General features: G+C 43.0%; 1 protein-coding gene across 1 annotated transcript in view; it reads right to left on the bottom strand.

Annotated features, from left to right (window-relative positions):
- Positions 1–26,042, bottom strand: part of cacna1db (calcium channel, voltage-dependent, L type, alpha 1D subunit, b) — a 72,026-nt gene extending 45,984 nt beyond the window's left edge. The window contains exons 1-7 of the mRNA XM_063208918.1: positions 25,995–26,042; positions 16,081–16,220; positions 13,984–14,136; positions 11,043–11,236; positions 9,104–9,207; positions 7,938–8,107; positions 1,920–1,994 (exon numbers count right to left, since the gene is read on the bottom strand). Of these exons, the coding sequence (XP_063064988.1) occupies positions 1,920–1,994; positions 7,938–8,107; positions 9,104–9,207; positions 11,043–11,236; positions 13,984–14,136; positions 16,081–16,220; positions 25,995–26,023 (865 nt within the window). The 5' untranslated portion in view covers positions 26,024–26,042. The remainder of the gene's footprint in view (positions 1–1,919; positions 1,995–7,937; positions 8,108–9,103; positions 9,208–11,042; positions 11,237–13,983; positions 14,137–16,080; positions 16,221–25,994) is intronic.
- Between the last annotated feature and the right edge of the window lie 154 nt (positions 26,043–26,196).

The following is a 26,196-nucleotide window of genomic DNA, read 5'->3' as shown; positions in this document are numbered from 1 at the left end:
TAACAGCACAGGAAATAGAGTGAATTTTAAAGCACACGTTTCCTCTTCACCACAGAAGACCCCATATGTGCTTGGAGAGCCAGGTCATAGCCAAACCATTAGACAAGGAGACACTGCCAAATCAGGTTCCCCGACTCTGAAAGTCTTCAAAGAATTCACATGGACATTCTGGAACAGATCTCCAATTCAATTCATTCCGATCTAAATAATTCAAGGTGATTCTATTCAACGATTCGGTTCTGTGCAATACTGTATAATGTAATTCAATCAAAGCATTGTCAAAGCATTAGCCTTACTCACGCCAGACCCTCAAGTATTTCTGCTCAGATTGGTGAGCTCACACGAGGGTCTGGAGGACATTTGAATTCATCCTGCTCCTGAACTAAAATGCAGTACTGTAGAACCAATCGGGGTCACGAAATTTTCAGACATGTGACGTAGTCAACATTTAAACGTAGTGGAGAAGTGGAGAAAAAATAAGTGAAAGGCGACAGTAACTGTTGCTTTAGACAACAGTGGCTGCTTGCATGGACTCACTCGACATCAATTAGTTTAGTTTAATATTTATTTGACAGGGACAGTGCACAACATACAATTGAGCCAGATTATAGCCACAACGTTAATTTCCATCTGTAGTCCCTGGACAGGAATTGATGTTAAATTAAAAGATTCTGTAATTTCAACTGTATTTTCGAATCTTTAAGTAGTTTAAGTAGCACCTCATTAAAAATTTCGGACAAATGCTTCCCAATCACAAGCAAGGATTTTTGATAAAGCCACGCCTTTGCAGACCTAAGACTATGGCGTAGCTCCAGATGAATGTCCGTGGAGCACGGCAGAACCCATTCATCTGGTGAGAGTCAGGATATCAAGGCATTGCCAAAGCATTTTCATTTTTACACAGCACCAGGAAATACAGCAACCTCGAGTATGTTGGCTAAACTTGACTACTTCATGTAGTTCCATGAAACGAGCAACAAAGGCCTGAGGCCTTTGCATGGCTCTTTGCAACCTGGTTTGGCAAGACCTGACTGACCCACTGGTCACCCAAGATAGAGCATTCCATATCCAACCACCGGGTAAGGAAGTGAAACCAGTCATCAATGTAGCACCGCCATTGAAGACCTTTTCTGCTGTCACTTCTGATGCATGAACGTGGTAAAGTGGTGTAGCATGCCAAAAGAAGACCAGTGCATAGAATGATCATTGAATGTAAAAAGACTGAGGGAGGGACACAGAGAGAGAGAGAGAGAGAGAGAGAGAGAGAGAGAGAGAGAGAGAGAGAGAGAGAGAGAGAGAGAGAGAGAGAGAGAAAGAGCGAGAGAGAGAGATGTAGAGAGAGAGAGATGTAGAGAAATGTAGAGAATAGACTACATGGTAAGATCATGCACAAGAGACACTTCGCCACATATCACCTGCATCCCAACAACTGAAAAGACATTTGAAATGGCATAAAAGAGGGACACCGAGTTGTGAATGTATGCAATTTTATGCATGTTTGTTGGTCAACATTGGATTAGCTTTTTGAAGGTAAACCGTAGTCTTGGTATTTGTAAATTTAGTTCTTACAACTACATTGTATGTTTACCTGCTATTTGGTCACTTTAAAAGCATATTTTCAGGCTGAAGAAAAAACATGCAAAATGTGATGTAAGCAGACACAAGACATGATCTCAGATGGTGCAAACACACACACACACACACACACACACACACACACACACACACACACACACACACACACACACACACACACACACACACACACACACACACACACACACACACACACGTACACGTACACGCGCACACACACGCACACCCATACCCACACCCACACCCACACACACACTCTCTCTCCTGTGCAATGTATACATACACCTGGCCCCACCACATGCTCTCACGCATGCCATTTTTACCATGTGTCTCTGTGGACTGGCTGAACCAGCCAAACCTCCCTTTCTTCTTTTGAGTGAGGTCTGCCAGGGTCACCCCTTGGTTTGACCAATGCAGTGCAATTTGTGCATTCAGACAGCAGGGGGAGCAAAGAGACAGTATCGTGTCAACAGACAGGAAGGAAAGTATCCATCAACAGCGGTTACACACAGACATACTTTACTTACAACACTACATCATGTACACTGTGGAGTGGAGAGGGTGTGTGTGTGTGAGAGAGAGAGAGAGAGAGAGAGAGAGAGAGAGAGAGAGAGAGAGAGAGAGAGAGAGAGAGAGAGAGAGAGAGAGAGAGAGAGAGCGAGAGAGAGCGAGAGAGAGTGAGAGAGGGCTAGTCGTAGTAGTAGTAGCAGCAGCAGCAGCAGCAGCAGCAGCAGCAATAATTACAGTTGAGAGAGAAAGAGAAAAATGAAGTGAAGATGAAGGCGAAACATACAAGCTGGTGAGAGTCAGTTTATAATTATAGGCTTTCTATAGGTTATAGTCAGGTTATTTCCTTCCAGGTTTTCTCCAAGGTCTTGTATTGATGATGGTAGAGTCTGAAAGCTTTGTAGCCTTCTCCAGTATATCTCCAGTATATTTCTCATGCTCACTGAACCATGCTTTCCCCAATGAGTCTTGGCATTGTCCACTTGGAATAAGCCCTTGCCATCAGGAAAAAAAACATTGATGGAATTATGTATCTGTTGACCACATACTGTAGCTGAAGCTAGACCTGACAACAAACGTTCCAGTAACTGCTGATGCCCATGATTTGAACCTTCTGAAACTCTTAACCTCTTTTACATGTTCATGGGAGGTGTCTTTTGTCATGCTTGTTTAAAGAGAGTCATTGCACCAGAGTGGTTCAATTCATCATTTTTATTTATGGATTGGCCACCACAGAGCCCAGTTGTAGAGTTACTTGGGCACAATCCCTGGTGCTGAACAAAAAAGTAACGTCTTGTGGAAAAAAGTTTGCACACTCCTTTTGGATTTTCTCTTCTTTAAGCTATTTTTTCTTTTCATTCATTTCTGGCAAGCATGATGACGTTTCGACCTCTCTGGCTTTCTCAGATTCACTGACAAACACAGGCTTGACACATTATCTATCTGTGTTTGTCAGTGAATCTGAGGAAGACAGAGAGGTCAAAACGTCATCATGCTTGCCAGTGAATGAATAAAAAGAAAAAATAACTTTCAGACTAGCGTTCAGACTCTACCATCATCAATACAAGACCATGGTGAAAACTTCATGCAAGGCTAGATGGAAATACATCTACATAGCAAATGTTCACTGAAACAATGCAACATGAAATGGGCATCATAGACAAAGTTAAATCCAGTCCAATAACATATTAGTGTGTGAGCTTTTTTTGGCGCCAACTATTTTTTGGCCAGACTAGGTACAGTTGAGGACGATATTATTAGCCCCCCTCCTGAAATTAGACATATCTCTTCATTGATAATTGAGAATGATCATTATTAATAAATGTATGTTATTCTGGAAACGAATACACCATGGAGATAGTATCCAATAAGTTAAATTTGGACTTTTCCATTTTCACAATGAGTTTAAACAAAAAAAATGTAAAAAAGGCAAGGACAAAATTATTAGCCCCCTTATCATTAATAGTCAATACAGTGCCATTTATGAACAAAAATTGACACCAGGCACTTTGATTAGTTGTTAACTATGTTGGCACGTGTCCTACCAGGGATTTTGGCCCATTTTTTCATTGCAAATACTTAAGCTGGTCCAAATTGCATGGATGTTGAGGATGGACATTCATTTTCAGCACTCTTCAAATATTATCTAAAGGATTGAGGTCGGAACCACTCCATGGCCATGGTTTTAGTATCCTTGAAGAACATTTGAACTATTTTGGATGCAAGTTTTGGGTTATTATCTTATTGAAAGGTCCAGTGAAGATCTTAGCTCCCTCTATGAGCATATTTTTGCAAGGTAACTTTCCACATTCTATCATAATTTTCAGTTTTTATGGTGCCGTACACCCAAACAAGGTTTCCTGTGGCTGAGGCTGCCACAGAATTATGCATCCACCACCATATTTAATTGTGGAAACCATCCTATAACGATTCAAGGCCTATCCCTTTCTTCACCTGACAGAAGCAGAATTCATGCATCAAAGCAGGTGCAATTGAATATCATCAGATGAAAGCAGAGACGTTCAAAACTCATCTTTGACTTTCAAATGTTCACAGGCAAAGCTCAATAACACTCTGATATGCACTGCCTTTAGTAAAGGGGTTATTCTGTGATGATGGCCCCAAAGCCCAATATGATGACAAGCCCTAACAACTGTCTTTCTTTGGGGGGGGGGGGGGGGGGGGGGGGGGGGGACCTCCAGGTGAGGCCAGGTCAATAACAATCATCTAGGCAGGTGTCCAATGCTTCTTTGGTCTAATGAGGCTAAGCAGTTTCCACAGTTACACATAGTGGAAGGACATCAAGTTTAGTCTGTTATTCAGCCTCAGACACAGGGAGTCTGGGTCTGAATCTGGACTGCTGGGTCTTCCAACAACATTGTAACCCAAAGCATACATTTAGATTAGTTCAGAGGTTCTTCAAGGACACTAAAACCATGATATTGGAATCACCCGCTCATAGTCCAGTCCTCAATCCCACTGAGAGTCTGTGGTTAATGTCTATGCTCAGCATCCATGTGATTTGAACCAGCTAGAACACTTTGCAGTGAAGAAATGGGCCAAAATCCCTAGTGAGGCATGTGCCAACCTAGGTAGCAACTTATCAGAGCATGTTGTCAGTTTTGGTTCATAAATGGCGCCATATTGACTATTAATGATCAGGGGGCTAATAATTTTGTCCTTGTCATTTTTGCCCTTTTTTGTTTAAACTCATCGTAACAATAGAAAAATCCAAATTCAACTCATTGAACATTATCTCCATCAGTGTAATTGTTTCCAGAATAACAGAAATGGTTAATAATGGTCATTCTTACTGAGAAATCAAGAGAAATGTCTAATTTCAGGAGGGGGGCTAATAATATCGTCCTCAACTGTATGTGTATACTGTAGTAATTACAGTATATGCGCATAATAGTATATATGTATATATTTTGCTGCTTATTTTAGTAGAGATGTCCAAAGTGTCAGAACCTTCCTATACCACTCCATATACACATACTGTCAGCATAATTCAAGTCACTGTGTGTTTTATTATGAGCAATAAACTGTTCGCCATGGCTATCACAAAGCAAAAAACAATAGTGTTGTGATCCATCATAAAGTTGTGTGAAAAATGAGAATCAACAATAAGCCTTTGTAATATCAGCAGTCTTATGCAAGAGAAGTCATGACAATCGAGAGATTAATACTAGCACATCTTACTCCTTCTTCTCTGCAAAACCCACCACTTGCCCTGCCCTGTACAAACAGCATACGTTCAGTACAGAATGATATATAGTCAAAGTGACTGGGATCAAGTGGAGTTGACCTGCCCTAAGAGGATGGCTGGGTTTATGGCAGCCCATATTATAAAACAAGGGATGTATGGAGAACAGAGAAGGCTAATGGGCGACGCGGGAGGCCAGGGAGAGGCAGCAGACGCCGTTACAGTGCAGTGCAGTGCAGTGCAGTCTCCCATTCAGTGCAAACATACAGCACAGCACAGCACAGCACAGCTCACACATGAGTGGGGTCATGTGACCACGCTGAGTGGCATTCAAGCAGATCAGTGGGCAGAGAGAGGGAGGGAGGGAGAGAGAGAGAGAGAGAGAGACAGAGAGAGAGAGAGAGAGAGAGAGAGAGAGAGAGAGAGAGAGAGAGAGAGAGAGAGAGAGAGAGAGAGAGAGAGAGAGAGAGAGAGAGAGATAGAGAGAGAGAGAGAGAATATAGAGTATATAGAGTGCAGAGACTAGAGAGAGAGACAAAGACAGATGAACATAGAACACCTCAGAGTCACATGCACAGACAGATGTAGAAAGAGAGGAAGCAAGAAAAAGAGAGCACTACAGAAAAGACAGCAAGGGAGAGTGGGCGATGAAGACAGAATTTGTGTACAAGAAGATAATGAGTAGTAGGAGAACAGATGACATGAAAGAGCGAAAGAAAGGGAGCGAGAGAGACAGACAGAATCAGAAGGAGAACAAGAGGGTGTCCATGGCGATAATGATCACAATGCTGCTACGCTCCTGCTGGTCAACTGGTGTTTTCACTGTGCATCACGCACACACGCACCGCTTATGTAAAGAGGATTTGGATTACACTCTCTATCTCCCTCTGCCTCTCTCTCTCTCTCTCTCTCTCTCTCTCTCTCTCTCTCTCGTCAAGCTCTCTGTCTCTCTATTCCTCTCTCTGTCTCTGTATCTGTCTCTCTCTCTCTGCCTCTCCCTCTCTCTCTCTCTCTTTCTCTCTCTCTCTCTCTCTCTCTCTCTCTCTCGTGTCAAGCTCTCTGTCTCTCTATTCCTCTCTCTGTCTCTGTATCTGTCTCTCTCTCTCTGTCTCTCTCTCTCTCCCTCTCTCTCTCTTTCTCTCTCTCTTTCTCTCTCTCGTGTCAAGCTCTCTGTCTCTCTATTCCTCTCTCTGTCTCTCTCTCTCTCTCCCTCTCTCTCTCTCCCTCTCTCTCTCTCCCTCCCCCTCCCTCCCCTACAGGAGTAATACCATTCACCTCATTCCCCTTCCACTCCCAGTCAGTCTTGCCAATTATGAAAAGCACACGTGGGTGTCTATGTCTGTAGATTGTAGCATGTGGACTAGACTGTGAAAAATCAGTGTCATGCAAGCTTTAGCAAAATACAATAATCACATCAACCGCCATTGCCTTACAAACCATTCCATATTATACAATATATTTGTTATTCTTGATTGAAGGGTTATACATATACTAGTATATCAGTCAAAATTGAGAAACACATGCGGCAACAAATACATTTCAAACTCCCAACAATCTATGTGTGTGTGTGTGTGTCTGTGTGGGTGTGTGTGTGTGTGCGCGCGCACCGTACGTGTGTGCATGTACGCACACACATGTGCGTCCATGCGTGTTTTTATGTGTGTGTCTATGTGTAACCTTGAATGAGACTATGTTAATGATAGTGTGTTGTTCATCAGTCTGGCTTTACGGTACAGGACATGCTGCCTAAGCCCCCTCTGCTCTGCTCTGCTCTGTGGAGGGAGACAGCTTGTTCACAGGCCAGTGTGTACAGCACGGCTGGACAGCATTACCATGTGTGTGTGTGTGTGTGAGCTGCGAGACTGTGGGTAATGAAGTGCATGCGTTACTTAGGGAGCGCTGGTTAATGTGTGTCAAAGGGGATGGGACGAGGAGATGAGTGGAGAGAGAGAGAGAGAGAGAGAGAGAGAGAGAGAGAGAGAGAGAGAGAGAGAGAGAGAGAGAGAGAGAGAGAGGAGAAAAGAGAAGAGCGAAGAAGAGATGCATAAAAGTTATAAGATGGAGAGAAAGACACATAGAGACGAATGAAGAGGGATAAGAGGAGGATAAGGATTAATGTTCCACCCATATTCAGAAGAAATATCTACACTACCTAGCGATATGTAAGTATTTTCCTAAAGCAAAGTTATAGGAAGCACAGTACATCTGCTGAGTGTGATAGTACAGCGCAGGTGGCTGTTCTCACAGAGGCTCTGAAGAGAGATAGTGAGGTGGCAGATTGCTAAGAGAGGATGAGACAGGATGAGAGGACATTCATGGGAAGTGCAGTAGTGTATGCTTGAGTGTGTGTGTGTGTGTGTGTGTGTGTGTGTGTGTGGGGGTGTATATGTCTGTGTGTGGGTGCATGCCTGCGTGCATCTGTGCATCCATGTGTGTGTGTGTGTGTGTGTGTGTGTGTGTGTGTGTGTGTGTGTGTGTGTGTGTGTGTGTGTGTGTGTGTGTGTGTGTGTGTGTGTATTGTGCGTTTTTGTGTTTTTGCGTTGTTTTTCCCGTATGTGTCTCCCTGACTGAAAATTTCTGTGTGTGTTAGTTTCTATAGCATGTATATGATCCTCGGTGTGTAACTCACTGTTGCGCTTGCCCTCGAGCTGGCCCTCCTCCTCGTTCTCGGGGTCGATGTCCTCGGCCTGGGCGATCCAGTCCAGGTAGCCCTTCAGGTCCTCCTCCAGCTGCTGCTTCTCTCGCAGCTTCTGGAAGTCTCCACGCGCCTTTGCCTTCTCTCGCTCCTTGGAGAACTCTCTGAGGACAGACAGAGACAGTGCATTTATGATATATACTGTACGTACTGTTTATATATCTGACATATATGTATCTGACGTACACAATGTGTCAGTAGTATATATATTAGTGGTGTGCATTGGCACTGCCCTCACGATTTGATTCGATTCCGATTCGGGAGGTATCGATTCGATTCAATTCGATTCTATTCGATTCGATCCGATTCAATTCTACAATGCATTGCAATGCATTACATTTCTACTGAAAGCAAAGCAAATGTTTCATCAGTCATGATGAGGCAATACAAGTAGTCAGATACTGAGCAACAATTTATTGGCTGTTTTCTGTATCAGTCTTGCAGTTTTCAATGCTTTGAAGTTTTTTATTTAATTCAACATTCATTTGCTCCCGAAATATCAACAGAAGTGATTGAAACTTTAAAAAATTGCCGCATCGATTCTGGAACTTGCCGCATTGAATTGGATCGCCCATGCCCCGCATTGCATTGCATCGCCGGATTGATTATTGTTGACACCACTAATATATATATTGTCCGGTATATACATACAAAATATTATACAATAATATTATAAATGCTGACACAGGTTTACACAAACATGCTTACACACTCACAAACTCACAGATAAAGTCACAGACACACAACACATATACCTACCCTTCACACCAAATACAAGTCCCTTCAAGAAAAACAGTTTCCTCCAACAATATTTAACCTCCATTTCTCTTGTCATCATTGCTCTGCTGGCGATGGAATTATCTTTCATATTTCTATTCTCTTTCTAACAGCATTGGCAAACTGCTTTGGGCAAACGTGCGTGACAAGTGTGGTTAAAGCTCATGGACGCTTGCAAGCCAATATCAGAAGAGCCAGTCACCCTGTGTCAAGCTGATGAACCACTGAATTGATTTTGGAAACTTAATGGAAACACAATGTGCTTACTGTAGAGCGTGTAGCGCTACTTTAACTGGATTAGGCACAGTGGCACAGTAACTTACCCACTCAGTACACCCAGAACAAGATTGAGGACGAAAAACGAGCCGAAAATCACCAGACTGACAAAGTAGATCCATGGCAGCTCAAAGCCCATAGCATCGTTCATCTGAAACATGAAGACACACACATAGACGCACGCACGCACGCACGCACACACACACACACACACATACACACACACACACACAGACACACACACACAGGCAAAATACAGTAAGATTCTTGCTTTCAAATGAATGCATTTCCACACACACACACACACACACACACACACACACACACACACACACACACACACACACACACACACACACACACACACACACACACACACACACACACACACACACACACACACACACACACACACAGGCAAAATACAGTAAGATTCTTGCTTTCAAATTAATGCATTTCCACCATTACAATACATCTCCTCTAAAACTTTCAGGCCATGTTCTACAGTCAGAGGAAAGCGATGACTGTGTTATACAACGGAGGTACAATAATTCTGAATCAGTTTCATCACAAAAGATCAAAATCTATTTGCCAAGCGGTGGAGGGCTTTGTTAAAGCCCGTGCTCTTGATATTTTACTGCACATCATTGTCTGCGCTGCCAAGAATACATGAGAATGAGTTGAGTTGAGACAGAGACAGAGACAGAGACGGGGGGAATGATGAGCAAGAGCACAAAGAAAGCCAAGGTGGAGGGGGTGGGGGTGGGGGTGGGGGTGGAGTACTGAAGGTCATCTAATTACCACCATCCTCAACTTCACATCCACTCTTAACACACACACACACACACACACACACACACACACACACACACACAGACACAGACACAGACACAGACACAGACACACACACACACACACACACACACACACACACAGACACACAGACACACACACGTGTGCCCACACAGACACAGACACTCTAATGTTCTTTTATTCCTGTTGAGTGGTCGGGTGTCTCTTTTTTTCCCGACAGCACAATCACACAATATCATGGCAACATTTGCATGGGTTTACCATGGTAACGGATGGGCAAACCAGAACAAGGGCCAGAGCGATGAGGAGTGGAGACAAAGATGAGACGCACAGACACACAAGCACGCACACACACACACACACACACACACACACACACACACACACACACACACACACACACACACACACACACACACACACACACACACACACACACACACACACACACACACACACACACACACACACACACACACACACACACACACACACACACACACACACACACACACACACACACACACACACACACACACACACACACACACACACAAATGAACAAAGACACCAGGAAGGGAGGCCAAGAGACAGAGAAGGAAAAAAAGACTGTGAGAAAAGATGATGAGAGGTAGCACAGATGATGTAAGAAAGAGATTGAGACTACAGAGAAGTGCTCGCTTCAATTCATATCCTCTAAATAAGGTCTTCCTTCCTTTTTCCATCTATTGTCAACACAACATGAGAGAGAACTCCATATGTCATAATTCTCTCCTCTGCCTCCAACACCATTAAAGTAAAAAGGCCATTACAGATTTGGAATAAGGCAAAACAAGCTAAGCCAGACAGAAACCTTCAAGACTAATAACTTATCAAACCATTATCTGGCTGTTGAAAGTGCATTGAAAGTTGAAAGTGCATTGAACGTCCAGGTTAACTAAGTTGAACACACAATTGCTTTTTCTAACTGGTTGTTTTTTTCTCAGGGCTATTGAAGTCAGTGTGTGTGTGTGTGTGTGTGTGTGTGTGTGTGTGTGTGTGTGTGTGTGTGTGTGTGTGTGTGTGTGTGTGTGTGTGTGTGTGTGTGTGTGTGTGTGTTTGTGTGTGCATGCGTGCGTGCGTGCGTGTGCATGTATAAATTAAAATCATAATAAATTAAATGAATAACCGTACCCAGTATAGCACATCGGTCCAACCCTCCATGGTAATGCACTGGAACACGGTGAGCATGGCGAACAGGAAGTTGTCAAAGTTAGTGATGCCGTTGTTGGGGCCTTGCCATTCGCCTCGGCAGATGGAGACGTTAGCCGAGCAGTGGCGGCCGTGACCAGAGATGGCACACGGGGCCGGCTCATCCTCCGTGACATCTATGACACAGGATGCAGGAGAGAGAGAGAGGGGTGGGGGGGGGGGATTCAGAGTGATATAAATGGTTGGTCATGGGTGCATGTCAGACAGACAGTATGTGGGCTTAACAAAAGTGGAGGAATTGTTTTGAAGGTTAAAATGAATGAGTGAGGATATACCCAAAAGTACCTGACTTTCAGGTCATTTAAAAAAAAACTTCCATGAAAAGGTCTTGAAGGGGAGCAGAAAATCCTAGAAGGCAGAGCCGAGAAAAAAATAGAGGAATGAACAAAGATATACACCCAAAAAGTACCCGAATTTCAGGTTATTTAAAACAAAAAACGCAGACATGAAAAGGCAAAATTCTTGAGGGTGTGCAAAAAAAATCCTAGAAGACAGAGCCAAGACAGAAATAGGAACCAGAGAGGCGTCCTGAAGGCAGTCTAGGACAGTGGTTTTCAAAGTGGGGGCCGGGGACCCTGGGGGGCTGCAAGGAGGTGCTAAGGGGGCCTCTGCAGGATGGCAGGAAAAATATAGCACAACAACAACAAAAATTGAAAAACCTTAATAAAATACGCAACAAAAACGAGCTAAACAATATTCCTATTCCTATTCCTTTTGATATTATCCTATATCCCAGTGGGACACTGCCTCACAGGCCTTCTATTGTTGTGAAAGGGGGTACACTGAAAAAATAGCGTGATGCGACCCATGTAAGGGGCGCCTCGACTGGAATCTACCGGTATATGGGGGACCTTGTCATGGTAAACTTTGGGAACCCTTGGCCTAGGACATTTTGAACAGAAACCAGGAATACACAACCGTGCTACCAGCACAGGGCCGTCCTTTGTCTTTTGTGTCATCTTCCTACACTTCCACATGCGCTGGAGGTTTCCACATGTGCTGACTTATGCATCAATGCACTCTAGGGCTGTAATGATACACTCAACTTATCGGTAGAATAGGTTACAAGATGCTACAAACAATATAAAAAAGTAAAAAAATATATATTAATGATGATGATTTGAAGCACCATTGCATCATATCATGCGGTTGTTTTCTGGGCTGAAAGGTAACAAAATTTGCCTCCCGGCTTCGCGATACGGTATTGTGACTGTGTATCGATTTTTCTCAGTTCGATACAATATCGTTACAGCCCTACTGCACTCCCCTCACTTCCAAAACCCAGTTACAACAACACTTTCCAAGTAGTTTCTTCATAAGTTCATAACTATGCCATATCAGGCTGGAAGGGGAGGGGTTTTCTTCCCATCATCCATGGCAGTTGTGAAGGATGTGTATTACCAGAGATTTTTTTAGGAAGGGGAGATAGGACAGAATCGTTAGGTGTCCATAGAAATCAACGGTGAAGATTCGTAACGCAAATATGGCGTCTACCCGCACATCTCCCGCCTTTCTGGTAACAAGAGCCAATGTGCCTGCTGAGCTGCGTTGCCAGTGATCCAATCATCTGGCTGCATCGGCGCACGCAAAATTATGCACATGCTCAATTGTGAAAAGCCGTTGCTCTCGTGCCGTTATGGAACTACTGCGCCTGCGCTCTGTCAAAAAAAACAGTGAGAAAAGTGGCTTAAAAAGCTTTATTTTGACTCGTATGACACAACCAAGTAGTCTAGATTGATCAGTTTTTCACGGTCGTTTCAACCATATGGTTTTCACAACCGCTGGGTTCCCCTCCGTCCTATACTCAGTTTCCCCATTCATTTTTCCCATTGACTCTCAGATCTGGTCTACTTAATCGCGAAATAGCACTCCGAAGGCGTCACCAAGATGGCCGCCATATGTCCCCTCTCAATCTAAACTCTCTCTGGTATTACCTCTCGTTTTCTATAAGAGACAATTCCTCTCCTTGCATAAAGAGAATTACCCCTTCTCCTTGCAAAAACAGAGCAGGGAAGGAAACAGGTGCAGGTGTCTCTATATCGCTGCCTTTGTCTAATATAAGAACATCAGTAGAAGTTGAGCCTCTTCTCAATGCAACCTGGTTTCGTTATGCACCTGCAGGAGACGCTGGAGATCATAGACTCCTCTCAACCCAACATGGCATCGCATTGCCTTAAAAGAGACAATAAGGACCACAGCCTATCTCTAACCAACATGGCACCATACTGTATGGCCCTACAGGATACCCTGAGATCCACAGCCTCTCCTCAACCCAACATGACATTACATTGCCTTAAAGGAGACACTGAGGACCATAGACTCTCTCTCAAACCAACATGGTATCATATGGCCATGGATGAGACACTGAGGACCACAAACTCTCTTAAACCAATAGAGCATCATATTGTATTGCCCTAAAGGACAGCCTAAGATCCACAGCCTCTTCTCACCCCTACATGGCATGATATACCTAGAGGAAACCCTGCAGACCACAGTCTATTCTCAACCCAATCCTCTCATCCTTTGGCAGTGGGACACACACACACACACACCACTGCTCCGTCATGCCAACATGACATCATGAAGAGGCAGCCATGGTGAGGTTCTTCAGGAGATGGGCTTTACATCAAAGGGTTGCAGGTTCGAATCTCACCCTTCCACTCCCTATCTCACTCCATGGCTGAGGTGCTCTTGAGCAATGCACCTAACCCCACACTGCTCCAGCAGCAGCCCATACCCTGCAATAACTGTTATTCAATTTGGATAAAAAAGTGTAATGTAGTGTAATGTAATGTAATGTAATGTAATAAAGATCATCCAAATCCAGCCCTCCATCCCATGATCGGGGGAACCCTTATATTACCTGAGTTGACCAGGTAGCAGGTGGAGTGCATCTTGCCGATGAAGAGTTCCAGGCCGATGATGGCGTAGATGATGATGACGAAGAGGACCAGCAGGGCGATGTGCAGCAGGGGGACCATGGCCTTGATGATGGAGTTCAGCACCACCTGCAGGCCTGGAAGAGGAAAAACACACAGTTGTCAGAGGTGCACATTTCATTATATACAGCTCACTTCCATTACATTCCACAAATTGCAACCCAAACTCATTAGACTTTTATCAAAAGCAAATAGAGGACAAAAATTAGGCTACCATTATAATGTTGCCTAGCGAATGCAGTGTATGTCACACTTCTGAACCTGTGTATACTGTAGAACGTCATCTTGACATCTTCATACACAAGTTTGTGAGATTGAGGGTATACGTATACACATAAGAGGCTGTGTGTGTACAGTTGTGCTCATATGTTTACATACCCCAGCAGAATAAACGCTTTCTTCGCGATTTCTCACAAAATATGAAGGATTACACAAAACCTTTTTTTTTCACTCATTGCTAGTGACTAGCTTAAGATATTTATTAGCAATATTCTGTGTTTAGTCTTTCAAAAGCATGATCACAACCCAAACTACCCAAATGACCCTGTTCAAAAGTTTACATACCCTAGTTTCTAATGCTGAATATGGCCCTGTTTAACATCAGGGACCGCTCTAAATTGTTTGTGGTAGTTGTGGATAAGGCTCTTAATGTTCTCAGATGACAAAACAGCACATTCTTCCTGGCAGAATGGTTGTTTCCTATAATATTTTTGGGTGTCTTGCTGGAACCTCACATTTGAGGTTTCCCCTGAATGGCTCAATGATGTTGAGATCAGGAGAGTGAGACGGTCGCTCAAAAACTTCATTTCATTCTTTCTGAAGCTAGTGACGGGTTGATTTGGCTTTCTGTGTTGAAATATTGTCATGTTGGCATGTCCAAACAATGGACCATGTACAGTTTCAAGGCTGATGTGTGTCAAGTTTCCTCCAGTATTTTTCACAGGGCAATGTATTCATCATTCTGCGAGTATGGATCAAAAGTATAATGCATTTGTAACTCAAATGTCCCCATGAAATCAGTGGTCCATGACCATGTTTCACAGAAGGGTATGGTGTAACTTTCATCATAGGCTCCATTGACTGTTCTCCAAATGGTACTGTTAATAGTGGCCTAAAAAGTTCCATATTGATCTCATTTTTCCAAATGACTTTGTCACAGGCATTTTGATGCTTCTCACTGTGCTATTTGGTGTATCATATGCAAAATAACATGTTTGCATTTTTGTGGTAATGGCTTTCTCCTGGCAACCCCCAACAGCCCATCTTTCCTCAAGTGCCTCTTTCCTGTACAGTTTAAAACATTTTTTCATGTTGTCCTATATTTCACCTGAAGTTATTTTTTGGTTGTCCTATGCCTCCTGAACAATTTCCCTTGCAATGATCATTGCAATGCAATGATTCCCTTGCCCATTGGCTTGATTCCAACCAAACTCCTCATATTGCATTTCTGAATTGAAATTCCAACGGTGCCAACATGACAATATTTCGACACAGAAAGCCAAATCAACCCGTCATTAGCTTCAGAAAGAATAAAATGAAGTTTTTGAGCGACCATCTCACTCTCCTGATCTCAACATCATTGAGCCACTCAGAGGAAACCTCAAATGTGAGGTTCCAGCAAGACACCCAAAGATATTATAGGAAACAACCATTCTGCCAGGACGAATGTGCTGTTTTGTCATCTGAGAACATTAAGAGCCTTATCCACAACTACCACAAACAATTTAGAGCGGTCCCTGATGTTAAACAGGGCCATATTCAGAATCAGAAACTAGGGTATGTAAACTTTTGAACAGGGTCATTTGGGTAGTTTGGGTTGTGATCATGCTTTTGAAAGAGTAAACACAGAATATTGCTAATAAATATCTTAAGCTAGTCACTAGCAATGAGTGAAAAAAAAGGTTTTGTGTAATCCTTCATATTTTGTGAGAAATCGCGAAGAAAGTGTTTATTCTGCTGGGGTATGTAAACATATGAGCACAACTGTAGGATGGAGTCTGTAAGCTGCCAGTGTAACTCACTGGGTACTCCAGAGACGAGGCGGAGGGGTCGCAGCACCCTAAAAGCCCTGAGCGCCTTCACGTCGAAGCCCCCCGGCTTCCCTCCAGGAGCCGCCGCTTCCCCCGTGTTGGTGATCAGCTCCAGTATCACACTGAACAGCCTGGAGATTTAAAAAAAAACCACACAGGCACAGACACACAGGCACACACACGCACACACACGCACGCGCGCACACACACACACACACACACACACACACACACACACACACACACACACACACACACACACACACACACGCACAGTGAACAAATAAATGATCAAGTTGTGTATAGATAAAACATCCATCAATATCATAAGTTAAACCTGTAACATAATCAACAAAAACACATTACAAACAATTAAGCTAATGCCATTGAAGGCAAAACATGGTTCAGTTTTCAACATCACTGTTGTAGGTGACTTTTTGGCTAAAAGGCTTGTACAGTATGCAGACACTTAGAGAGTGTGGAGTGTAGGAGAGAAGTGTGGCAAGTGATCAAACACCCCTTCCTTCTTGCCTCTAGTGTGTGTGTTGTTTACTTTCATCATGCTGCACACAAATACACATAAATGCATAATAACGCATAAACACACACACACACACACACACACACAAACAGACACACAGACACACACTCACACACGCATGCATGCACACACACTATCCCCTATGCATGCACGTGCGCGTGTACACACACACAAACACGCACACACACGCACACGCACACTGACTCATGGAATAGGATGTCTTTTTTTTGTGATGCCTCAAGGACTTCACTCCCTCTTTCACACACATCCACACTTCCTCTTGACCTCCTGTTCTTTGACTTGTTTGAATTCTCTCGACTCGCCATGACAACATACTCTAGTCTCTGGCACCTCAGCAGTGGTTCACACTGAAAGGAACCGTGGGAGGATGTGGAGGAAACCTGGAGGTATTGTCAGGGGACTCTGAGGTGTGATTCAAAGGTCCAGACGTGGGTGTATGTTTTTATGTTTGCCTGTGTGTGTGTGTGTGTGTGTGTGTGTGTGTGTGTGTGTGTGTGTGTGTGTGTGTGTGTGTGTGTGTGTGTGTGTGTGTGTGTGTGTGTGTGTGTGTGTGTGTGTGTGTGTGTGTGTGTGTGTGTGTGCGTGTTTATGTTTGTCTCTATGTGTGTGTGTGTGTGTGCGTGCGAGCGTGCGTGCTTGTGTGTGTGTGTGTGTGTGTGCGTGTGTGTGTGTGTGTGTGTGTGTGTGTGTGTGTGTGTGTGTGTGTGTGTGTGTGTGTGTGTGTGTGTGTGTGTGTGTGTGTGTGTGTGTGTGTGTGTGTGTGTGTGAAAGAAAGACAGAGTATGTCTGCCTGTCCATGTCGGTCTGTGCGTGTTTAAAGGCAGAATGTATTACTGAGCCTACTCAAATCAGTATTGATTGCAATGACCTGTATCTCACACCTGTCAGCACATCAAAGTCTGTTGACAAGTTACCACTGGGATGAAATATTAACAATAAACTAGCAATGTCCGAGTCACGTGATCGCCTGGACAGAGATGGCAGCTTGAAGTTTCAGCTCCCGGCTCAACTTATTCATTTACTAGCTTTACCTGGGAAATATCATATTATAACTTTACTGCGAATTGTGTAAACTCTTTGAAAGTGACATGTCTCAAAAATCCAAGACAAAGGGTCAAGATGTGGACGCTATTGCGGAGGCTTTGTTGGCAAAATTGGAGCCTCGCCTCGCTCAGATTCAACATGTGGGGGAACACAACGAGCGAAAGCTAACTGCTATCCACCAGCAACTAGCAACGCTAACCGCTAACCTCAATGCCGTTACATCTGAAGTCGACAATCTCAAAGCCACTGCGCAAAGTAATTCTGAGACCCTGGATGAACAAGCCCGATCTCTGCGAGACTTGGAGGAAAAAATGGCAGAAATGGAGGACAGAAGTCGGAGATGCAATATCCGAATCATTGGATTAGCAGAGGGACTGGAAGGTTCGAATGCAGTCCAATACCTGACGCACTCCCTCACGACATGGTTCCCTAAGCTGGCAGACGAGGGCATCGAGATCATGAGAGCCCACCGAATATACAGAAACGCTACAAAGGAGTCAGACACCGCCCCAAGAACCCTGATCTTCAACGTACTTCGTTTTACATCGAGGCAGGCTGAGTGGAGCTGAAGGTTGGGGAGCAAGTTGTACGATTCACCGCCGACTACAGTAACTACACTGTGAAGCGTCGCCAAGCCTTCCGTAATGCCATGGATTCGGCTCGCAACAAAGGTCTGGAGTTTTTTCCTCCTCTACCCTGCGATACTGAAGATCAGAGAGGGCGGCCGTTTCAGGTCGTTTACATCTGCAAGACAGGCTGAGGACTTTGTGCGTAAACGTCGGGCTCCCTCCCCTCTCCTTTTGGAGGAGGAGGCGCCCGCCTCTGAAGAGGATGCTTCGGATGCGGCTGGTAACGTACAGGATGATGACTGATATGTCGACCCAAGGACATGCTATGCTCAGGTTTCTTATAATGGTATTCATTTCATAACTTGAATGTTCATATTACCCTTTTGATGTTTAATGTTCAAACCGTTGCAACAGCCCATTATTTGCCCATTCCTCCTTGGCATAAAGTGATGCTGAGTAGGCTACACTTTGGGCTGCGTTGACCCGTAACGATGTTATGCTCTAGCATGTCCTTACTCTGAATACTATTAGAGCATTGTAACCAGGTATTTAGCTGGAATATTTTACCTTCATATTGTAGTTGGGCCGGTTCCTTTCTCGCTGCCCGTTTTCCATTGCTGGTCACAGACCTACTTTCAGTGTTTGCCGTCTGGCTTTATATGTTTTCCCCTTACGTGTATTACTCCCCCGTGTGTCACCGTCTCGTCTGTTTTTGTATGTTCGCGCTCTACATGTTCCATGTAACGTCAAATCACAATGCTCTCCTGAAACTGTTCTGATGATGTAAAAAAGGCGGCGTTGACGCGTCTATTTGTGCGCACTCTCCGCTAATACGTCTCTTTTTTGATAATGGGTAAACTGACAACGTTAGTCTGGAATTGTGGTGGTTTAAATGCCCCATATAAAAGAACTAGCACTCTAAGATTACTGAAAAGGAAAAATGTTGACATGGCTTTCCTACAGGAGACACATTTACTTCAGGCTGACAACAGCCGCCTGGCTAATAGATTTTACCACACAATTGCATCATCTTCTGCCAAAACAAAAACAAAAGGAGTGGCTATTGTTGTCAAACGGAATCTCTCACTTAAAATATTGTCGACATAGTCGGATAATTCAGGCAGAATTGTGATTTCTACTGTGGAATTTTATAATAGGAAAATTGCTCTGATATCAGCTTATGCCCCCAATAACTATGACAAAATATTTTACAATACACTCACACATCAAATGTTAGAACCGGAAGATTGCTACTTCATGGTAGGTGCGGATTTTAATGCTGTGTGGGACCCTTTGGTAGACAGGTCGGGTGCGAGGGCAACAGGGGACCAGGCGCAGGCCACAAATGCTTTGAGGTTTTGGGCCAATAATTTAGGGCTTATAGACATCTGGCGTGCAATAAACCGCACTCACAAGGACTTTTCTTTTTATTCTGGTAGGCATAAATATTTTTCTAGAATTGATTTCCTCTTTGTGTCTCCCCATCTTTTCAACACTATAGAAAAATCAGAGCTACTTTGTATTGCACTTTCTGATCATAAAGGCGTTCTATCTTCTACTACCCTTGGGAATCTATCCCAACGTGCTGTTAGATGGCGTTTCAACACTTCATTATTGAAAGATGAAACTTATATTTCTCAGTTTATAACTGAACTTGATATGTTTACAAGCTTCAATGTTGGGTCAGTAGAGGACCCCAGGATTTTGTGGGATGCATTAAAAGGCTTCATTAGGAGCAATGCAATTCTATACTGTTCTAGCAAACATAAAGCTAAGTCTCTTCATCTTAAAAATCTTGAGACTGAGCTCTCCAGGTTAGACTCCCTATTACAAACAAATTTCACAGATCAAACAGACCTTAAGCGTTCTTTAGTCAAAAAGGAAATTAATAACATTCTAAAACAGAAGTCAGAATTTCTAATTCACAGGACAAGGCAACGCTATTATTTTCAAGGCGCTAGACCTAGTCATCTACTTGCCATGAGAATTAGGGCCAATGATCACTTTGCAGATATACCTATGATTAAATCTGAGGATGGCGTCATCAAGACTGACCCTGTCGAAGTCAATGCTACCTTTCAGAGTTTTTGTACCAACTTATATGAATCTGACGTCACTCTAGACAGAGCCCAGTGTGTTTCATGGTTAGATAACCTTAACTTTCCCCGGCTCACAGCAGAAGATTCGGCCGTCTTAGACAAACCAATCACGCTAGATGACCTGAAGGAGGCAGTACAGAGTATGCAGAAAGGAAAGTCCCCGGGTTTGGACGGGATCCCCCCTGAGTTCTATGTAACATTTTGGGAACAACTGGGGCCTTACCTACTTGACATGATTCTGTTCTCTCTTGATAAGGGGGAACTCTCAAGGGATGTTAACACTGCCTTGATCTCATTGCTCCTGAAAAAAGATAAAGATCCTTCTGATTGTTCTAGTTATAGGGCCGTTAAGCCTCTTGAACTCTGACCTTAAAATTTTTGCCAAGCTTTTAGCCCAACGCCTAGAGCCTTTCATGCCCCATTTAGTCGACCATGACCAAACTGGATTCATAAAAACAAGAATGGCTGCAGACAATGTTAGACGTCTTCTGCACATTATTGATGCTGCCAGAGTCCTGTGATACACCAATGTCACTCCTATCTCTGGATGCTATGAAGGCGTTCGACAGATTTGGAATGGCCCTTTCTATGGTCTGTGCTGGAGGTGATGGCTTTGGCCAATCTTTCATTGGGATGATTAAAGTTATGTACTCTAATCCATCGGCACGCGTCTTAACTGGGCGTACATTTTCTTCACTGTTTCCTGTCTCTAGATCCTCACGACAGGGCTGCCCTCTGAGCCCCGCTCTGTTTGTTCTCTCGTTAGAACCCCTTGCCCAAGCTGTTCGTCTGTCCCAGTTGGTATCTCCTATAACACTACACGACACGAGTCATCCTCTCCTTATTTGCAGATGATATCATGGTCTATCTAGAAAATCCATCTCAATCCATCCCCCATCTTCTGTCTATTTGTGAGAATTATGGCAAAATGTCAGGTTTTAAAATCAATTGGTCTAAATCTGCACTCCTTCACTTGAATGAGGCCGCCTGCAACTCCAACATTTCTTCTTGCATTCCGATCGTCAAGCAATTTAAATACCTTGGTGTTGAGATTTTCCCCTGCCTAAATAAAATTGTCAAACACAATTACTTAGTAGCCCAAAATAACGTTTTGAAGGATATGGAAAAATGGGTGCTTCTCCCTATGTCTATCCAAGCCCGTGCCTCAATTGTAAAAATGAACATCCTGCCCAGGATCAATTTTGTCAGCTCCATGCTTCCTCTATCGCCTCCTATTGACTACTGGACTAAATTACATTCAGCCGTTTCTAAATTCATCTGGAAAGGCAAGCGGCAGAGACTTAAACTGGCCACCCTTCAGAGGAAAAAGGAAAATGGTGGTTTGGCTGTTCCTGATTTTAAACTGTATTTTGGGTCTTTTGTTTTAAGACCTTTCCTTACTTGACTTAATCCAGACATGCCTGCTTCTTGGCTTACTTTAGAACGCACTAAGACGAAACCATGGCCATTACAGGATGTTCTCTTTTCTAATATTTCTAACAAGCAATGCCAACTAAGATTTGGGCCCATTAGCTTTTATCTCATCTGGACCTGGCGGGTAGCAGAAAAGTTTTCTCGCATAAACTGTAACTGGCACTCACATTCCCCTGTATTCCACAATAAGTCGTTACTGATAGGTGGGAGTCCTGTAACAGCACTGCATTGGGAACAACGAGGGGTTCATTATTTAAAAGAAATATTCAGTGACTCTGGCTTGTTACCATTCTCTGACTTACAAAATACATTCAATTTGCTACGTTCTACCTTTTTTTTCTATTTACAATTAAGATCTGCGCTCAAAGCACATGGTGTCCCCTGGCAAAGTTCCTTGCCTACTCATTCTATCCGTAAACTGTTTACTAGTCAGTCATCAACAAAAGGTATGGTATCTAGGCTTTACCACTTCTTGGTCATACCCAAACATATTGGCCTTCCTATAGAAAGGGTCTGGTTGCGGGACTGTCCTGATCTAAGCGAAGAATTTGATTGGGACGACGTTTGGTCCAGCATCTCAGAGGTGTCGCGTAATCCTGATCACCAACACATTCATTATAACTTCATCCATAGAACCTATCTGACCCCTGTAAGGATGCACCACATGAAAATTGTAAATAGCCCTTTATGCACGTTTTGCCCAACTCAATCCCACGGCACCTTTCTCCACATGTTCTGGGACTGTGGCCCTGTCTCTCAGTTTTGGAATGATGTTGCATCTTGTCTGTCTCGTTTGTTCAATGTCAATGTGCCTGTTCACATGGGTGTCTTGATTTTGAATGACTTGTCGCCTCTCTGTGTTGCTGGAGTAACTCAGAGGGGAATCTATGCTGGACTAACCGCTGCCAAGAAGATGGTAGCTACACGGTGGAAGCCACCCCATGACCTCTCAATGCGGCATTGGAGCCTCTCTTTTTTGGACGTTATATTCATGGAACTATCCACAGCTAGAGTCAATGGAGCTTCAGAAAAGACTTTGGACTTTTGGCGTAACCTAGCAGACTCTATCAAAGACTTGATGGGACACTAGAGCCCTTTTTTTTGTTTTATTTTTAGTTTTTGTCTTGTGTTTTATCTTTATGTTTGTCTGTTTTCCTGTCTTTGCAGTTGTTATGTGTCTGTGTCATGTTTGTCGAGTCTTGTCTGCCCTGCCCCTCCCTCTTTTTCCTATTTTACGTGATTTGTAACTCTGTCATAACAAAAATCATAATAAAAATTTGATCCAAAAAAAAAAAAATAAACTAGCAATGTCCGAGAGTATATACACATATGTTGTACATATAGATATACAGCAGCTGTACAAATATGTGTGCTTGAGAGTGAGTGCATGTAGAATAGAATAGAATGAACTTTATTGCCACTATTCACACATACAATTTAGCAACTCATTTCCGTTCATACTGCACTTCTGGGTGTGTACACGAGAATAATTATGTGAGAATGGCTATGTGTGTGTGTGTGTGTGTGTGTGTGTGTGTGTGTGTGTGTGTGTGTGTGTGTGTGTGTGTGTGTGTGTGTGTGTGTGTGTGTGTGTGTGTGTGTGTGTGTGTGTGTGTGTGTGTGTGTGTGTGTGTGTGTGTGTGTGTGTGCGTGCGCGTGCGTGTGCATGCTCATGAGTGGGTGTTCGTTCATATGTGAGTGTGCATGCGTATGAGTACCACTATATGATCTTTTTCTTTGACCCTGTGCTTCCAACCAAACAAGCACACATATACTCACTTTGAGGTACACAAAATGGATGATCTCTGATGAAATGATGATGACATTGTGCACTGAAACCTTTTTCAGCTCTGTCAGACATATGAATTCTAGGAAAATCTACTAAGCAAGCCACTAGTGCTAAAATGAAGGGAAACGTGTCTGTCAAATGTTTTCTGTGAAAATGAAATTAAAGTATCATGATTATTATGTCATAGTCTCCACTTAGTTAAGTGCTCTGGGGAAGTATTTTTCACAACATGGCTAATAGTAATTTAATCTGCATAATTTGGGCTGTAATCACAGTGACCTTTGCCTGACCTTAGGGAGGATCAAGTTGTTTTTGCCATTTTGGAAAGGTTGTTTGTCCCCAAGGACGTGTTTTAATTCAACAGCCAGACGAGCCCTCGTAGCCTGGCAGCCAGGCAGGAAGGCAGGCAGGCAAGCGTGCTGTGCACACACACACGCACACGCACACGCACACACACACACATACCACATGTCCTCACATGAGATGATGTTGTCTAGTTTACAGCCTGTCCGCTGCTGTCACTGAGCTACACCTATCCCCTCTAAATGCCAAGGCCTTACTGGAGCGTGGAGCATATCAGAAAATGTGACTAGAAAACAGGCCACAAGTAGGCTTGGGCGAAACTGAGAAACTTGCAAATAAAGCTTATTTTTCCTTTTTGTGATTTTCATTCTTTTGCAGATACTGAAAGTTGAGGCTGTGAAGAAGCCATTTAACACTTCAGAAAACAGTATTAGTTTGTCTAAAAGCATACATTTTGTCTGTCAAAGGGCTAGCTTTATGTCTTTTCTTTGGGCAATTTTCTGCTTTCTGCTATAAGAAGTGAGCACATTCAAGAGGCCACCAATTCATCAGATATCACCAGATTACTATGTGTAAGGTATCATTGTAAAGTTTAGAATCCGAATCAGAATCTATGTTTAACTCAATATGCTACCCGGCCTACTTGTGGCCTGTTTTCTCGTGGATAGGCACATATATGTGTATTCATGCGTATCCTGTCCTACAAGCAAACCAAGTGTGTGGAACGCCTTACTGTTTCTTGAAAAACCTTTCCTAACATAGGACTACACTACTGTGACATTACGAGTCGTCGAAGCCTTATTTCCCATCCGGGAAGAAGAGGATTAAGTAAGTAAGTACTGTGACATTACACAGAAACTTTAGAAAGACATAATGACTTGGTCATTGCCATTCTGTTAACAACAAACTTATGACAGCAGTCTTGTCTTAAAGTGTTACAGTATATTAATACAAAAAATGTCCAGTAAAGTGAACTAATAAATGTTATGCACCCTGTTAAATTTGAAAACACTGAAACGATTTTTGAAAGGTAATTTGAAGATATATATATATATATATATATATATATATATATATATATATATATATATATATATATATATATATAACAATATATATATATATATATATATATATATATATATATATATATATAACAAATGTCCTTAATGTGAAATTGGAACTGAAATCTGTAGAAATCCGAAATGAGGATTAATGTCTTTTTCCAAGTGACTTTTCAGCTGTCTTCGCTGAAAAGACCCTGTGAGTCAGCTAGTGCTCTAAGAGGCTAAGTACAGTGGTTTTAGTATCTTGGTGACAGGTGACCTGGGAAGGGGTGAGCAAGGAGCATGTTGGGCTGGGAGAGCCGTCAAGGTGGAACGCTGCAGGGTGGAGATGTACTTGACAACCACTGCCAAGTAGATGTTGACGTTCACCAGCCAGTTAAGACTGACTCCTTGGGGTGCTGTGGCACAGTGGGCTAAGGAACTGTCACATGAAGCCAGACCGTGGTTCTATTCCATCTCAAGGTCATTTCCCAATCCTTCCCCATCTCTCTCTCTCTCTCCCACTCGTTTCCTGTCACCATCTTCAACTGTCCTATCTCAACAAATGCTAAATAGCCCCAAAACAAATACATATGAAGAGTTAAGATGCAAAACCCCCTAAGTGCCATTTCAGAAAATAATCTTAATTCATTTTTATTTAATACAAAGCTATCAAAATTGCATATCTTTTTATTTTATTTATGTAATATAACTATTTATATGTATTATCAAGTACATGAATGTAAACCAAACTAACAACAGGGTTCTCTAAAAATATAGAAGTGCAGGTCTTCAGAAATGGAGTTAGGGGGTTTTGCATCTGAACTCTACATATAAAGGCTTGAATTATTGTTTATATCAAAAACCTCCCCAGTATTTTCGGGTGATATTTTACTGGTGGCTGTTGCCACTTACTGTATACTACATTTGAGTATACACACTGTATACACTGTATACACTTCATAAACCAGACATTACATGAAGGAATGGTGTGTGAAGATGTTATTCTGGTGGAAAATGCCCAAGACATCAGGACATGTGTGGATTGTTGGTACTCACCCCACTATAACTATGACGAAGTCCAGCATGTTCCAGCCGTTTCGGACGTAAGAGTTCTGGTGCATTACAAGTCCATAAGCGATGATCTTCAGAAAGGTCTCGATTGTAAAAATGATGAGGAAGGCATATTCTACTGTTTCCTGTGTGGGGACAAAACGACAAAGGGGGAGGGAAAGAAATAAATGTGTTTAGCTCATAGTTC

Source organism: Engraulis encrasicolus, chromosome 10, assembly GCF_034702125.1.
Source record: "Engraulis encrasicolus isolate BLACKSEA-1 chromosome 10, IST_EnEncr_1.0, whole genome shotgun sequence".
Lineage (NCBI taxonomy): Eukaryota > Metazoa > Chordata > Actinopteri > Clupeiformes > Engraulidae > Engraulis > Engraulis encrasicolus.
The sequence above is the reverse complement of the archived record's forward strand: the minus strand, read 5'-3'. Positions and strand labels throughout refer to the sequence as shown.